This window comes from Aythya fuligula, chromosome 2, assembly GCF_009819795.1.
Source record: "Aythya fuligula isolate bAytFul2 chromosome 2, bAytFul2.pri, whole genome shotgun sequence".
NCBI classification, from domain to species: Eukaryota; Metazoa; Chordata; class Aves; order Anseriformes; family Anatidae; genus Aythya; species Aythya fuligula.
This window is the reverse complement of record NC_045560.1, coordinates 1,183,694-1,200,399: the sequence shown is the minus strand read 5'-3', so window position 1 is coordinate 1,200,399 and position 16,706 is coordinate 1,183,694. Positions and strand designations below refer to the sequence as shown.

Genomic DNA, 16,706 nt, shown 5'->3' with positions numbered 1-16,706 from the left:
TCTTTTATCTCATCCAGAGCCAGTTCTTCACCTGGTCCTATCTGTCAGAAGAGTTCGCTTTCCAGAACATTTCTCTTAAGACAAGTGACAAGACTGTTTACATTTTGAAGAGATGAAGCTATTCATCTTGTTCAGTTCATCATTTAATGTATTAAATCACAAGGGCAAGACGTTAACTCTTGGGGAAATACACTACCTGAAAGGAGACGGATGTTGCTTGTGCTCTGTTCAGCACAAGACAAAAATCAAGTAAAATAAATCAAGAAAAAAAATCACTACCTCTTTTAAGATTAAAACTTCTATATGCTTGTTCCCACATATCTAGAATAGTTGTATGACACGCTACCTTTTTGATCTCACATTTGGATAAACTGTGAGCTTCTGCTCTATGTAAGCAGGAATTCCCAGCAGCAAAGTCTTTGAGAAATCATAAATCTCAAACTGGTTACTACTTTAAACTTCAACAGATTTACTTTCTGAACAGAGTTATGATTCTGTTTCCATGTGAGGATAATTGCTAATGGCATTTTACAAATAGTTAACATTTGGTCTTAATTGACTTCTTGCTGCTGCCTTGTGCTGTCGAGACACAATCCAAATGCAGCTGGTATGCTGAAAGCACACAAATACACTTGGTCTTATAAAGTTACAAGAGACACATGTTTTAAGTAATTCTACATAACAGTTACCTGGTGGCGTTTGACAATATCCTTTAATTTATTAGCCAGCTTCAGTTCTATATCTGGAATGAGGTAGATGGTTGGTCTACTCAGACAGTTGTTCTGGAGGAGGGAATAGGAAATTAAATAAGAAATTAGTAGGCCATCTGTGACATAAACCAAAAAATGCCTGTTACAATCACCAATGCTTGAAAAAGCTCAAAAGGAACTGCACGTATCAGACAGGGACAAGACATTAATTCCAGCTCCAAAATCCTTATGACAATATTAGTTCCCTCGCAACCTCCCTACCACAGCCTTATTGTGTGTTTACATCTGGACTCTGCAGATTTGCTGTTAGCCCTGTCAGGGACATTATCATGGATGAAGGAACTCAACCCACTGTAGCTGTTCTTATGTTCCCACTTTCACAAAAGCATTTTTAATGAAAACTGTGTCTTGGATTACAAAGAATTTTTGACAGGTTCTGGAAGACTTCACGGGAAAAGGAATTCATCTGCCATGCAGATTTGTGCACTTCTACAGTCTACACATATATTTGTTCTATTTGCAATTTTAACATGTACTTTGTGTGTTAAAGCAGCCATCCAATAGTAATACTTCTTAATAAGGAAGTATCATTTATTTCTGCTGTCCTTCCTCCTATTTCCTTTTTTGACAAGCACCTGAAAGTTACATTTTTACTATCTTATTTGAGTATAAGCCACAGGTTTTTGACTTTGAGAAAAATACTCTGTTATTCACATGCAGCATTAAAAAAAAAAAAAGGGAAAAAAATAACTTCAAATCAGATTTCACGCAGCTGTTACCTACTACCTTCTGGTAGTAACCCTGTACATTTGATAATACAAGTGAGAGTCTAAAATGCACCCCCAGAAGTTACAGATGAAGCTCTTCAGTGGATCACAACCAAGGTACACGTGCTAGTGAATCACTTTCCCTGAGCACATGAACACATGCAGAGAAACTAGTTGGTTTTGTACAAGTTTCTTGCCTGCACTAGTGTTTTCTCAATGTTCATGAACATCTCCACGTTTCGATCCATTCGGGATGGATTCTGCAGGTCAAATCTCCGCCTGTTGAAGGAAATGATTCAAAAATATTAAAAAAAATAACTTTCCTCCATTCAGTAGTAAAGAATCTTTCATGTTTGACATAAAAAGCAGTATATTGCGGTAGCTATGTAACAACATTTGAAGCACAATCAGAAATATTTTTGCTTCACTTGGTAACTCTCACAAGAAAAAGAATCACCATGAAGCAATCAGCAAAATGCAACTGATTTGTGAAACGTTTAGGAAACATGAAGGTCAAAATTGTCCAGCAAAAACCCTGTAGCAGGGTTGTGCATTCCACTACAGTTGCAAAGGAAAATTAAATAGGGAACGTAATCAAATATTCAAGGTAGGTTTCAATGACTAGAGGGGGAAACTCGCGAACAAGTTCTTGTGTTTTCCTTATTTTTAGTTGCACCCACCCACCAGTCCCAGATGCTAACCCAGGAACAAAGAGCAACCCATTATATGGGATCTCCTGAACCACAGACCTGCCTCAAAACACCCCCACCCCCAGCATGTAGGTCGCTAATAATCCATGTCAGCATTTTACGATCGTCTTTATTGGACTCTGGTACTTTCAAGTTCCCCACTTCATTGACAAAGTAATCAAAAACTCTGGAAATAACGGTGCGGGTTTAAGAAATGGAGGGAGTGACACAGTCTGAGACTTTCTACTGGGGAGGAAGAACCCCGAGAGCCCTCAGCATGTGTTCTGCCAGGTCCCCCGACACGTGCAGAAGTCATGGATGAAATCACCTCAGCTGAAGAACTGGAGCAGCGTCCCAAAAAACTGGAAAGGCTGGACAGTAAGGGCACCAGTGCCACAGCTCAGCACCTGCGTTGGCACCGACTCAGGGCCACTAACTGGGTACGGGGCTGCAGGGGCCTCGGAGGGGTTTGGGCCTGACCCCGCACACCTCAGCACGACGGCATCTTTGGGTGATCAGCTTGGTGACTCTTAGGTGTCAAACACTGCCTGGTGCACTGCTGTGCTGCTAGTTTTGAAAAAAAAGCTGTCAATAAGCCTGAAAATGCACTTAACCAGAGTGCTGAGCTGGCGGTCGGGGCGGCAATCGGGATTTTAGCACAAGATGCTACTTAATGCAGCGAAGGAGCCGTGCTCTAATTACCCGGGGGTGACTGACAGGCTGCTTTCACTTCACACCCAACTTCAAGCACAAGAATTTATTGCTGCAGCCGCATCCTTAATGGCACTTTCTTTTAAACACAAGCTTGTTTCCAGTAACACAGCAAATCAATCTTTAAAAGTTCATAAATATACAATGAAGGTAAGCAAAGCAAAATTGATTTTGAGGCACAAAACCCATCACTACCCAAAAATGGCATCCCACCAGCATTATACTACTAAATTTAACAGACCCCTCAGCTGAGGCCACCACGTTTTTCTTCGTCTGAGGCTTTCTAGTATTTTCAAAAAGAAGTTGTCCAAGCAGGTGGCACCACATAAATATGCTGTAGCATTGAGCAGCACCAGCAAACATCCGCTATTAGTCTAAGCCTGTTTCTATCCTCAAATGGACTCTTAGGACCTGGCAAATAATTTAATGATAACATTTGACATGTTTATTAGAATCTTCTTTTAATTTTAAAAGAAAACTGTGACCTCTCTAGACTGCATTGTGCATGTTGAAAGCTCAATGCTGACTTCTAGAAGTAGAAGAAGTCATCAAGAAGTCTGCCAGTTCACTGCACAACACAACTTAATGCATTAAAGTATTTTACACCTAGATGCCAAGATCTTCTCCAGGATTTGTGCACTGACAGCTTTATAGCCTATTTAAAATGTATGCTTCTCAGGTAAGTGTAACAGAGCTTCAAGGAAGTGAAAGAAAACAAATGCCAAATAAATACAAACTATTTTCCAAGACACCCCAAAAAAAATCTTCAGTAGCCGTGAAACAAAAGACATTTAAAGCATTCAAGGTTGACCAAAATTTTTACGTTTGGTTGCCTAAAATCTACACCAGATTCACTTGATGCTATACATGCCCCCAGACTTTTACCTGCTTCTGAAATCCATACGTTAAGAGAAGCATGTCAATATATTAAGAAATAACACTTCGTAGTTGCCCATTTAGATAAAATGGTAGTACCAATTCTCTGTCCTCAGTTTAACTGATACCCTCTGGCAGGTTTTAGCCAACAACTACGTGAATTGCAGTGATAGACAAGGTATGTCCAGCTGCACTGGATAAGTGCATTTTTGAGACATACCTATTATGACGAGGAAAGGTACTTCTCCTATAAGACAGATCATTCACAAACAGGTTAAGCAAGAGCGACAATGCATACCATTAAAAAAATATATCATATTTCAGGCAAAACACCACATATTATTTGGTTGAGTCAGTGAAGGATACATTCCAAGATCTAAGTCTGATCCACAGAGTTAAATTCAAGTATTACTTCCCTCTACATCCCACATGCACAAACACAAGGCACTACCCACTAGTTTTGAGGAATCAGCAAGAGAGTGAGACGAGAGGAGGCAGCTGTGTATCTCAGCTTTGCTGACAAATTTCAATGAATGAAAACTAAATTTGTTAAGGAAAGAAAGCGGAATGTTTAAGTATGTCCTACTCATGAATATTTAACTCCTTTGCCTTAAGGCAGAAAGGTAGCAAGGCGCTCTTGAAAGAGATGCCACACAGAACGTTACAGATATCACATCCTGGGTGTTGGCAATATCAGAGTAGGGGAAAAAAAAAAGACTAATGGCTTTCTGATATAACCATCTTAGAGAGCCAATTAGCTGATAGGAGTATAAACAACTCCTGAAAAACAACCAGCTGTACTAGAATAACTTGATTTTTTGCCTTTTAATTTGCTCTTGTGGGCCACAGAAACAGCCGATTCCAGGAATGCTCCTACAGGTCTGCACAACATCAGATCAAGAGCTATTAAAATTCATGTACGAGAACAATCTCTGCTTACTTTTATCTCATGACTTCTCATTCTCAATTCTTTTTCCCATGTTCTCAAATACCATAATTCATGCTACTGCCTTCTTGTAAAAATTATACTTTAGAATTGAACAAGTCAAACCACCACTGTGATATCACATTAATAGTTTTAATACTAGTGTCAACAGCTACATGGGCAGTGTCTGAACTACTCACGTTTCTCATTTATGGAGGTTGATAAGCAATGGATCACTGTATTTATTACTTTGTGATGGTGATGATTTGTATTTTCTTAGCCATAACTAAACCCTATAATCAGTACAGTAAGATATATTTGTATCTTACAGCTGGAAAATAAATTGTAAGATAACCAGTTAGTTTGCTCAGTTATACAGCACATAAATTGTAAAAAAAAAAAAAAAAAAAAAAAGTCTCAAGTTTGTAATTAGCTCCCAACCTAGAAGTTTAAGAGCTCAAACTTGGACAACTTGTCTTTAAATTTAGGAGTGAGGGCATGTCTTTAAAAAAAAAAAAAGCTATCATCCGCAAAACAGGGGAAAAAAAAATTCCTCTTCCCATCTCCAACTCCCTTGCCTACCCAGTTCTCCAGAAAGTATTAAATCTCGAGTAGGTTGCATAGCCATTTCATGTGCTTAATTTCATGCAGAAGGTGTATAAATCAAAATAAAAACTTACCAGCCCTGTTCATTCTTATATTTGTAAGCAGCACCAAGAATGTGACATAATGTACCTCCAGCTTTGAAATCCATGAAGCACTTTGCCTAGAGCCAGAAAGGAAAGTGAGAACAGTGACATTCACTTTCATGTCATCATCTTAACAATGAATACATACTTGGCAGCTGAGGTTCAGACATCTACACCTTGTCACTGTGTGATCCGCCTTAAAACGCTAAATCCAACTCATTTCTTCACTCTCACAAACAGGTACTCCGACAAGAAGTGAAATTCAACAGCAGCAGCAGGACAGAAAGCTCTGCTGAGTCTCACCAAGCCTGTTCTCTGAAGTCAAGCAGGACTGCTGCCTACACAGAAAGGCACTTTTTTTCCCCTAATTTTAGTTTGGAATTCTTTTTGCTACCTTGCTAATATCTCCCGTGACGATGTTTGTATATTCTTGGAAAAAATAAGTTATTGTCAAGTAATCTTAGCAATGGAGGAGAACTGGAGAGCTCAGCTACAGCTGAGCCAGACAGAAGCAGCACTGGAATCTGTGTTAAGCATGGTCCCCAGGGTACTGACATGCTGTGGATCTGAAGTTCTCAATACACAACTTGGAACAGGAAGGAGAAAGACAAGCAACAGCATTTATGAACTAAACTGGTTAAAGAAACTGACATGTCATGATTACAGAACAAATTAAAACTGTTTCTGTTCACCAGGCCTTCTCTCTACAGTTACAGATTGTTTCCAAAAGGACTAATAAATCAATTTGACTGAACCACAAAAAGAAAGCGATTTAAGTTTATTTAAGCCATGTAATTAGTTACAAACTTCTTTCTAATAACTGTGGCGCTGCTCTTGGCAACTTTTATACAAAACCAGGACTTTCCAAGAGTTTACTTAGGCAAACAGGTCCATTCCCCAGGCAACTTCAGGCACATCTAAAGAAAGCTGCTCTAATAATAAACCCAACCGATAAAATTAGGCCAGTCAGTCACGCAGATAAGCTTCCAGAGCAGAAAGGCACATTCTGCCTGGGTGTCCGTGTCCCCTGGCAGCCTGAGGAAGGATGCAAGCCCACGCCTCACAGCCCTGGGGCAGCGCCTACCCCAAGGGGCCTGCTGCTGAGACCCCAGCCCCACACTGGAAGGGGAAATTAAACCCATCCTCCCTCAGGAGTGCTGAACACACCAGGATCTGTCTGGTTTATGTTTCTCAGTTAAAAAACTCACACAATTCTGCAAACAGAACTGGGAGCGGCCTAGTGGCTGGGCTCCAGACAGCAGTGGCTGCCTGCGAGCTGCCTTCTGAGGGAACCGAGGGCACACAAAGAGGGAGGCACTGCACACCCACGGCAGCTTTGGGGCAGCTTTTCCTAATCAGAAACATTTCTGATCTGGCTTTTAACTTACTTTTTTCAATCAGACTAGGTAATTTTCATTAACTCAGTTAAATGACACTTCAGGAACGTTTGGTAACACAGAACGAACACCAAAGGATCGCTGGCAGGGGAGGGAGGATTGGGCACACACAGAACAAGCACGACACACATTTTTCAAGCTATCCTCGTGGCATTACTGACAAGCACCTAAAATTCATTCCTCAATCAGGAAGCTAATATGGGAGCATGGGAACTAAACGAAACATTGCCCTCCTTGGCTCTAGGGCTGCTGGTGGAAAGAAAAGCAGTTCTGTGAGGTATCTGATACGCCAGCGTCCAAGAACAACATAAACAAAATCCTTCACAAGCACTCAACGAGAGCAGAGCCGCTCCCGGCCTCCATCTGTTGAGAGCCCTCCTGTGTGCAGAGAGAGGTCAGGATCCAAGGCGACCACACACGTACCTGAGCTCGAGCTGCCCGTGTTTCAGCACTACTCTTAGCGACCTCAAGTCCCTTATGGGCTGATCAGGAGCCTGAATTACAGCTCTTCCAGGCTGTAATTCCTTCCCTGGAGTATTGGCTGTCTTACCGGTGGCTCTGGGAGGTGTTGGCCGTGCCAACATGCACAGGAGGTCCGGCCAACACCTCACTGTGAAGAGCAGCACAAATTCCCCTCACAGACTGGCGTCCATTCCTACTGCCTCTAGCAGGACCCTCTTATACTAGTAGCAGCAGCTGGTTTAATGAAAGGAAAATAGCTTTTAGCAATTAGACAAAACTTGTTCTGCCGAGATGTAACTGTCAGCAGCCTCCTACAGATTCCCCAACACTTCCACACAACGAAATCCAGCACAAGGCAATTAATGCCAACTGACCTCACAGCTTGCTGTCTTTTAAGAGTTAGTATCTTACCATTATCTTTGCTTGAAACATGCAAAGCTGTCTTTAAGACAATTAATCAACATTTTTGTATTTGAGAACTATTAAGGTTAGACAACATGCGTTTAAATGCAGTGATCAGAAGACAAGGACTGCAAGTACGCTGTATCAGTCCTTCATCTAACCCACATCCAGCTACAGATCCTTTCCTGTACCAAATCTTTGCCAACAACAGGAACTTAAGCTCAGAATTAACACCCTGTACTAAGTGCCAACTTGTTCCTGAAAAATGGGTACAGTTTTATGGTCCACACTGCCAAAGCAAAGCACCATAGCATTGATCTCTGATCCTTTTCACCACCACTGAGATGTCACCAGATCAGAATGGAAGAACGTGAGCTACATTTTAATGGCATCTCGTGGTGCTTCCTGGTATGTCCCCAAGCATCACAAGAATCCCCCAGTCAGTCAGTCTGAAAACTCTTTCTGGAAACAACATGCATGAGTTCACACTCTTAACAAAAGAAGTTACACAAGCAAACTGTGCTGGAAAAAAGCAACCATAAAATAATAAACAGTAGTACTCTATAAGTAGTGAAGCAAAGATAGAATTACTTTCATTTTCAGAAGAACTTTGGGTTAGGATACTGGAATGAGTTATAAACATTCCCAAGTGAATTTTTATATCCAAGAGCATCCTAAGTTCCCAGCATTTTGTGGCAGTAAGTGAAGACCCTCCTGCTGTTGTCCACAATGCTTACAAACCCATTTATGACAGCTGTCTTGGCCCGCAAAACCTACCCTAAACAAGCCAACTGGGTGCTTGATACCATGAGGATGCTGCAGTCCCTGCCCTCCACAACTGAAATCCCGAGCTTACTGTCCTGAACATCTGCTGCACCCCTCTTCACCAAGTGTTTAAAGTTCACACTCATGTAGGCAAGAATCTATTCATGGTGTACACGGTTCCGAGCACAACAGGGCTGATCTCTGAACATTATCACTAAGATAGTGCTGGGAATGATGTACCACGTTTGAATTTTACATGGTAAAAGCAATTTTCAAAAATATTATCTCCGTATACCAATATTCTGCGTGGCTGGAAAACTGTCCTAGACAAACTAGGTAACTATGCACTACTAGAAACACAGCATAGCCAATTTTCAGCATTGACAGCATCGCGGGATAGAAGGTTTCACTGGGCATTTCTGTTGATTAAACTTGTTTTTTTTGAAAAGTGCACGTTATTCAGTCAATTTAGGGTGCATCAATCCAAATGGATTCGACTTAAGGTTTAGCAGATTACACAGAACGCGCACCACAAATTAAACCTTCCCACAGCATTCAGGAAATCATTTCCAAACGTATAGAAAATAAGCTGCGTTGAACTGAAAACCTGCTTTTCAAAAAGCAGCGTGCAATTTCACCCCTTCCAGAGGATGCACTGACAAAAGCTTCAGACGACACGCACATCTCCCCGTCACCTGGAAGCACGCCAGCAGCGCGGCCCCTGGATGAAGAACAAAATAGGCTATTGTAGCAGCAGAGGGTTAACCCCAGTACTCACAGGAAGCTTTGTGAAGGCAGGATTGGTGACATGTTTTCCAAAGGCATCTTCCTGGAATTGCAGCAGCTGCACCACCAGCCCAGCCAGCGTTTTATTGGTAGGAGCATCTGCTTGAACATACTGAAAGACAAAACACACACGCTCACTTGGAATAGAGGATAACACAATGCGAAGGCTGGTTTAGTAATTCCCCAGAGCACTTTTCTCAGTTGCAGGGCACAGTTTAAGATTTAAGGATCGCTGGCAGGGGAGGGAGGATCGGGTACACACAGAACAAGCACGACGCACATTTTTCAAGCTGTACTCCTGAAACATAGGGACCTATCTGTGAATCATCATCAATCCATGACAGCCACTGGTGTTTTAAATAAATATTAACTACTTCCATCTGTTTCATAGATCCTACTAAAGGAACGGGCTAATTCTGGCCCACACATACCCAAGGCTTTCTGCAGCAACTTTAGCGTATGCTTTGCAACAACATGAACATTTCCCAAAGTTACACTTCTAACAGAAAGCATACATGGAAAGGGAAAAATCACAGCATGGAATTAAGAAAAAAAATAGGCTGCAGAGTTTTCAGAACTTGTAGTATACTGTATTCACCTACTAGATGTACTCTTCTCAGCAAGCCAGACCTCCAAGAGCAGAACAACCACTCCTTGTTCACATAGGATACAGGGCAGTATCAGCTACCCTATAGTCATTTTTGTACCATATCAGGTTCTCCTACAGCCTCTTAAAATAAAAGGAGCCAGAAACCTGAAAAAAAATAACTTAAAACCAGAGCCAGAACCTTCAAAGGTTTAAAGGGGTGGTGTTAGCAGGGACTAAGCTTTCCAAAGTCCCGTCTATGTAGTGAAAGACACCACAAACACGCTGACTTTCCCATTCGGATGTTAAAGTATCTGACTACCTGAAGATTCGAGTTAAAACAAGCAGACATACACCTGAAAAATTCAAACTTCACAACAAAGGACACAAACACCCCGAAGACTCCCTCGGTGTCCTTCCAAAGCTGCGTATTCCTTGCTCCTCCTCTCTCCCGCATGAAAGGAGGCAGTTGTGACGATTTTCTGCAATTAACAATTCCTATTAATTCCCGTCAGCTACCACAGAGATACAGAACAGCGATAAATCAGTCTTTATTGCTGTCAGAATCCAACCAAAACTGAAGACGTTTGCTCTCGGGCTTTTTTAAAACCCCTACCCTTGCTCTCCTCCCAGTGAGCAACTATTTTTATACATATAATTTTCCAACCAGAAGCCCTGCCTGCTGTGGCTGAATTCAGAGCAGTTTTAAGCAATCTTTTGTTGAATTACAGATGCCAGGCAGGACAGTAAATGCAGCACGTGACTAGCCCAGATGCCTCACTTAATCCAGCATCTGCACTTCCAGCCCCTCGCCAGGTGCTGCGGCTCAGCGGGGAGCGAGCCCCTCTCCTGCCTTTGTCACGGGCAGCAAAACCCTCCAGCAGGGAGGCACAGAACAACGCTTCCCCTCCTCCTGCTGGATCTGCCAGAACCCTTTTTCATTAAGGGCTGCTAAACCAAGAAGGATTACTTCCATGCATACAGCGTTGTGCATTTTTAAAGCTGTTAATTGATATTTTTTTGTACAGGTTTAGAACAGGCGACTGTCGCACCCTGGATGTGCACAGATGCAGCATGTCACAGCTAGCAGCCCCGAAGTCCCCATCATTTTGGGCATTCGACCCCACACCATCACCTCACCCAAGTCCAAATACAACCCTGCCCTCGCAGCTCAGCCGGGCCCATCACCCTGCACCCAAACACAAATTCGGAGGGGCAGGCAAAGCAGGAACCTGCTGCACCACAGACCTGAGATCTGCACGAGCATGAAAACAAAAGCACAGCGGATGAAACAATCCCAATCCTATTAAATAATCCCGTTCCTGTTACCAAAACAGCTTTGGTCTTGCAGAGGCTCACACGCCATACCTGTTAAACATCCAAAAAGCAAAACTGCTGCTTCCAGCTTGAGTCCAGCTACCTCGAGGTGGAACCGTCCACCCAGCTACACACAGCACTCTCTGTTTGCATACATACATCGAGGGATGAAGAATTTTTCCCCAGTAAACAGAGTACACTGTGACAGCACGCCTTTAGCATGCACAGGAGGCACGCTCCAGGTAGATTATAAAAAAAAAAAATAATACAAAAGTGGCTTTTGCACATCTCCTCTGAAGCCACGCAACAAAACAAGCAATCGTTGACCCCAAAGCTGCATTCAGCTCACGCCCTTCCCACCCATTTTGTGTACTTAAGCTCACAGCTTCTTTATGGCACTAAACCAAAGCCTCGTTCTGCCTTCTGCATAATCCCCTAGGTACAGTTATCTCAGCTCCTGCTCTGAGGATCCCACAGGAAGGTAACTCAGGAAAGAACCAGAGCTCTTCGCACAAAGCAACAAAAACAGAAAATGAGAACTGAGGAGGGAACATCCAAGCTGGGGGTTTCTTTGTCATTTGCAGCTGGGAGTCAGCACTGCCAGCAGCAGCAGGGGACACGTGGCTATGTTTTAAGGGCTGAGGAGCTCCCGTTGTAACACGGGGCTCAGGGCAGGCAGGGCTGGCACCTGTCTGAACAGAACTGAGTCTGAGAGGTGAGGTTTTGATGCTGGCTTCCTGCATTTTTCATAACATTTTCCCTCAGAAAGGCACGTTGACATGAGCATGCCTGGGAAATGCAATCTTCGACACGAGTTCTCAGGCAGCTGCTCCCTGCGGCACCGGCTGGAGGCTGTCAGAAGGCAGGCGCTGGGAATCCCCCGCTGCCACCCTGCTCTGCCCCTTCTTTGTGCAGGAAAGGCACTTCCCTGCCTGAGGTTTCCCCTGAACGAGGACAAAGCCTTCAGAAGGAAGCACAAGAACCCGGACCTCTCGTTCATCACGCACACCAGCCGGGAACACAAACGGATCTGGCTTCGTAGGCTGTAGTGAAACAAAATTAAGGCGGATAATTTCCTGAGGGGTTCTCGGGGCTGTGGGGGGAGCACAGAAGGCTGAAGTCCCAACACACCTGCACTGCTCTGCACAGCAGACGGAAGCAGAGAGCGATTCTGCAGCAAATAAAGACCTTTGAACAATGAATTCTAGAAACGATGGACCAACAGCTTCGGTGTAAGAGGGTTTTGGTCAAGGCTGCTCTGTACTGCACACCTCCCTGCCAACTACAAGCACAAAAAACACGACGCGTCGTTGAGCTGCGCTGGCATCAAACAGCAACCGCACACGCTGGGAAGCCTTTTAGTATAACTCAAGTCATCCAAGAACCACTGCATCCACTCCTAGCAGCAGCAAGCACTTACCTTCCCCAGCGAGCTCTGCCATTACGGCTGCACCGGACGAGCCCTTGCCGCAGACCCCAGGGACAGATTTGTACGTCCAGTTCTGATGTGGCTGCTAACCTTAAATCACCCCGTTACGGCTCCACGGCGTAGCCCTGACACAAAACCCTTTCCTTCTCCCAAACAAAGAACATTTCAGCTCAAATAGCTAGGTAACGGGGAAGGGAAAACCAGCATTAAAATACTTTCATTTAGCTTATGGCTCTTTTTTTTTTTAAGGGTGAAAGCACAAAAGAACTCCAAACACGAAGGAAAACCTCCCTCCTATTAAACCACAGCCAGCCTGCCAAGAAACACGCGATCAGGTCAGCACCCCGGGTTCAGCTCGTGGCAAAGCAGTGGGTGGGTGGCCCCCAGCCGAGCACCCAGCACCCAGACCCCTGCCCCTTCCCAGCACCGAACACCTGAAGTCGTAAAAGTGGGTCCTAAATATTCAGAAAAACATCTGGGCTGCCAAGCCCTACCTCACACGGGTTAGTGTCCCTACAGACAGCCCGTGCTCTGTCTTCTCCTCTAACTCCTTTCCAAGGCAACATTCCCCTCGCTCTTTAAAAAAAATAGAACAAAACACCCCAAAAAAACATGTTTTTGCAGCCTCCTGTCTCAGTGGCACGGCTTTTGGAGCCAGGAAGTAGCCACATCTCCCAAAGTGTCAAGCTGGAGATGCTAACGCGCTGGGAATGGTCCTCAGGGACTGCAACTGTAAGGCTGGGGTTATTCTCCATATCCTTCTTAGCACATGCAAAGTTAAAAAAAAGAGGAGGTATTTTAAATACTTCATGACAAGGCATTTCACATAAGCCATCTGTTGCTCAATGTCAAAGGAATTACTGAACACGGAACACCCGAGATCGCTGAGCGCTTATACAATAAGTGCGTTGCCCTGTTGTCCTCCGCTTTTAAAGTGCAAATTCCTGCTTCTAAGGGACACCAAACGCTACGAAACGGGACTCTCAGCTCCTCCAGGCCTTAGAACCACGGCACGATTCAGACACGAGCCCCAAATACCCACACCAGGGCCTGGGACGAAGCGGGGTCCTGCAGCTGCCAGCCTGGGGAAACAGCACAAGGCGGCTTTCATGCACCACACGCAGCCAGGACGGGGCTGAAGGCTTCAACAAACAATCTCGTTTTCTGTCATCGTATCTGCCCTCACAAACAGCGTGCCCCAACGTCCCTGCGCCCTGTAGCAGCACCCTTTACTAACCAGCTGAGTCCCCCCTGCCCAGCAGGAGCCCCCAGTGTGTTTTTGCCCATCGCTGGCTTCCTCGCTGCTGGCGTTTTGGCCACGGAGGAGCGGGGCAGGGGAGATTTGTGCTGGGACAGCAGGATACCCTTCTGGGGTCACAAAACCCACGCCACTACCATGACAAATTTATCACCAGCCACGCTGCCCACGCAGCCCATTGCTCCTGCTTAACAAGGGCTGGTTTTCTGCTACGCAGCACAAGCTGCCCGCGCTACTATTTGAACCTCTTATTTTTCGAGCTGCACTTCAGAGACACGGAGAACTCTTGTGGATTTGAAGACCTGGCTAATCTGGAGCTGGGAAAGAGCAGATTCACAAAGGCAATTCTCTGTCCCCTTGCTGGCTGCCACCTGGGCCGTGCTCGCTGCGGTTCGCTGGGTTCTCTCCAACACGGCCACGGCTTCCTCGGTGCCCCCGGGGCTGCAGACACCGGGCAGGCAGCACCGAGCTGGCGCGGGCTGGGCAAGGTCAGCTCTGCTCACTGCGTGCTCTCCTGAAAGAGGCTGTGCGTGCACAGCAAAGCTGCCACCTGGGCTACAGGAAAACGGGATTAAGGGCGAAGCATCCACCACACAAAGCAGCACGACCCAGCTCCAAGCAGAGCGTCCACCGGGAGCCTTGCAGACACTCTCTAAACCCCAGCAGCGCCTACAACAATCACCCGTTTCTTTGTCTCCCCAACCAAGAATCACTTCCCAATTTTTAAAGGATTTTCCGCAGCGATATTTTGAAATCCATTTGCCCGGTGGGTGGAGGGGGGGGGGGGGTTCTTTACCCAATTTTAATTACCTCGCAGAGCCCACGGAACAAACAGAGGTATCTAATCTTTACAGCCGGTAACGCTGTTAAGTGCAGCCTAATTATGAGCGACGAGGGTTGCTTCGGAGCGTGGCACAGATAAGGGGCGTAGGGTGCTGTGATCCGACCTGCGGGGCTCTGCTCGGGGGGCAGCACCGGGAGCAGCTCCTGCCAGCCGTGGGGACCCGGTGCTGCTGGACACCGGTACCAGCCTGGGGTCACTTCACACACCTGAGATATTGGATGTTCACGGGGCTCTTCCAGCTCGGGATCACGATGCTGCTGGCGGCCAGTAACGGCAGGGAGCAGGGCCACACAGGAGAGCTGCTGCTTTTTGTGTTACGGGTTCTTACCAACAGCCACGACCCCAGAGCCGCTTTCCCAGCCAGTTTCGGAGCTCACAGCAGTGCAGGGCCCGGCCTGGAGCCGCTGTGCTCGTGTTGGAACGGCCGGGACAGGGACCGGGACCGTCCCCAAGCCCTGAAGCAGCCCCCCAGGCTCGGTTTGAGCAGCCCCAGGCTACCGGAGCCGCTCCTCTGGCCCAGTTTGAGCAACCCCCGGGTACCGGAGCCGCTCCTCTGGCCCAGTTTGAGCAGTCCCCAGGTACTGGAGCACCCCCAGTTACCAGAGCTGCCCCCTCCAGCCCCATTTAAGCAGCCCCAGGGTACCGGAGCCGCCCCCCCAGCCCAGTTTGAGCACCCCCAGGTACCGTAGCAGCCCCCCCGGCCCAGTTTGAGCACCCCCCGATACCGCAGCCGTCCCCCCGGCCCTGCTCGTCCCAAAGCAGCCCCCGGTTCCCGGAGCTGCCCCCCCCCGGCCCTATTTAACCCCCCCCCAGGCCCAGCCCCCCCCAGCAGCCGCCGCCGCCTTTGTTCGGGCCGGCCCCCGCTGCACCCCCCCGCCCTTTAGGCCAACACCCCCTCAGGCTCCCGGTGTCCCCCCCGGTGGTGTCGGCGTCCCCTTCCCAACCCCTCACCTTCTTGTAGTGCTTCCCGAGCCAGACGCGCACCGAGTCGAGCTGGGACACGGTGTCGGGGCTCTCCCAGAACTTGCCCGTCGGGCCGCCGTCCTTCCGCCGAGCCACCGACAGCGCCGCCAAACCCGGGCCGCCCCCAGCAGCCGCGGCGGCCGCCGCTGCCGCCGCCACAGCCACGGCGGCCGCCCCGGGCCCCGCTCCTCCTCCTCCTCCTCCTCCTCCTCCCGCCGCCACCGCCGCCGCCATTGTTGGCCTCACCGAGCGCCGCCGCCGCGGCCCTGCGCCTCCCCCCCGCCCCGCGCCGCGCATGCGTCGAGCGCCGCCCGCCCCGCGCTCCGCCCCCGCGGGGGGGACCGGGAAACCCCGCCCCGCAGCGCACCCCCCCACCCCGGCTCCTCACACACACACACAGGGCGCGGCCGCCATCTTGGCGCCTGCGCTGCGCCTCACGCCCGCTTCCCGCTTGGGGGTTTGGGTCGCCTCACAGAGCGGCTCGGGGTGGTTTTTAAGCGTTTTTTTTGTTTTGTTTTGTTTGTTTTTTTAAGGAAGAACTTCTTTACCGAAAGGGAAGTCTGCCCAGGGAAGTGGTGGAGTCACCATCCCTGGAGGACTTGAAAAGACGTTTAGATGTAGAGCTTAGGGATGTGAGGTTGGATTTGATGATCTAGAGGTCTCTTCCAACCTAGAAATTCTGTGATTCTGTGACAAAAAAACACGGCAGCCTAGCAGAGCCTTAACGAACCGCTCCGTGGGAGGAAGCCCACTGCCACAAAGCGCTACCAGAAACAAAGGGGAGGGTGGCAGCGCAGCACCCGAAGCAAACAAGCCAAAATCACAGAATTTCTAGGTTGGAAGAGACCTCAAGATCATTGAGTCCAACCTCTGAGCTAACACTAACAGTCCTCCACTAAACCATATCACTGAGCTCTACATCTAAATGTCTTTTAAAGACCACCAGGGATGGTGACTCCACCACTTCCCTGGGCAGCCAAGTTGTGTGGAGAGCCCCACGCTCTCCTGCAGCTGCCCATCAGGCCCACACACTTCCTCACAACTGTCCCTTGGGAGCTGTAATTACAGTAATTATAGAACTTAGGTTCTTTTTTTTTCCCCTTCACTGTTCCTAAACAGCTGAGCCCTTG

General features: G+C 47.1%; 1 protein-coding gene across 1 annotated transcript in view; it reads right to left on the bottom strand.

Annotated features, from left to right (window-relative positions):
* Positions 1–15,810, bottom strand: part of SMARCC1 (SWI/SNF related, matrix associated, actin dependent regulator of chromatin subfamily c member 1) — an 82,020-nt gene extending 66,210 nt beyond the window's left edge. Inside the window, exons 1-6 of the mRNA XM_032182993.1 lie at positions 15,565–15,810; positions 9,172–9,291; positions 5,359–5,444; positions 3,974–4,000; positions 1,675–1,756; positions 690–782 (exon numbers count right to left, since the gene is read on the bottom strand). Of these exons, the coding sequence (XP_032038884.1) occupies positions 690–782; positions 1,675–1,756; positions 3,974–4,000; positions 5,359–5,444; positions 9,172–9,291; positions 15,565–15,810 (654 nt within the window). The remainder of the gene's footprint in view (positions 1–689; positions 783–1,674; positions 1,757–3,973; positions 4,001–5,358; positions 5,445–9,171; positions 9,292–15,564) is intronic.
* Between the last annotated feature and the right edge of the window lie 896 nt (positions 15,811–16,706).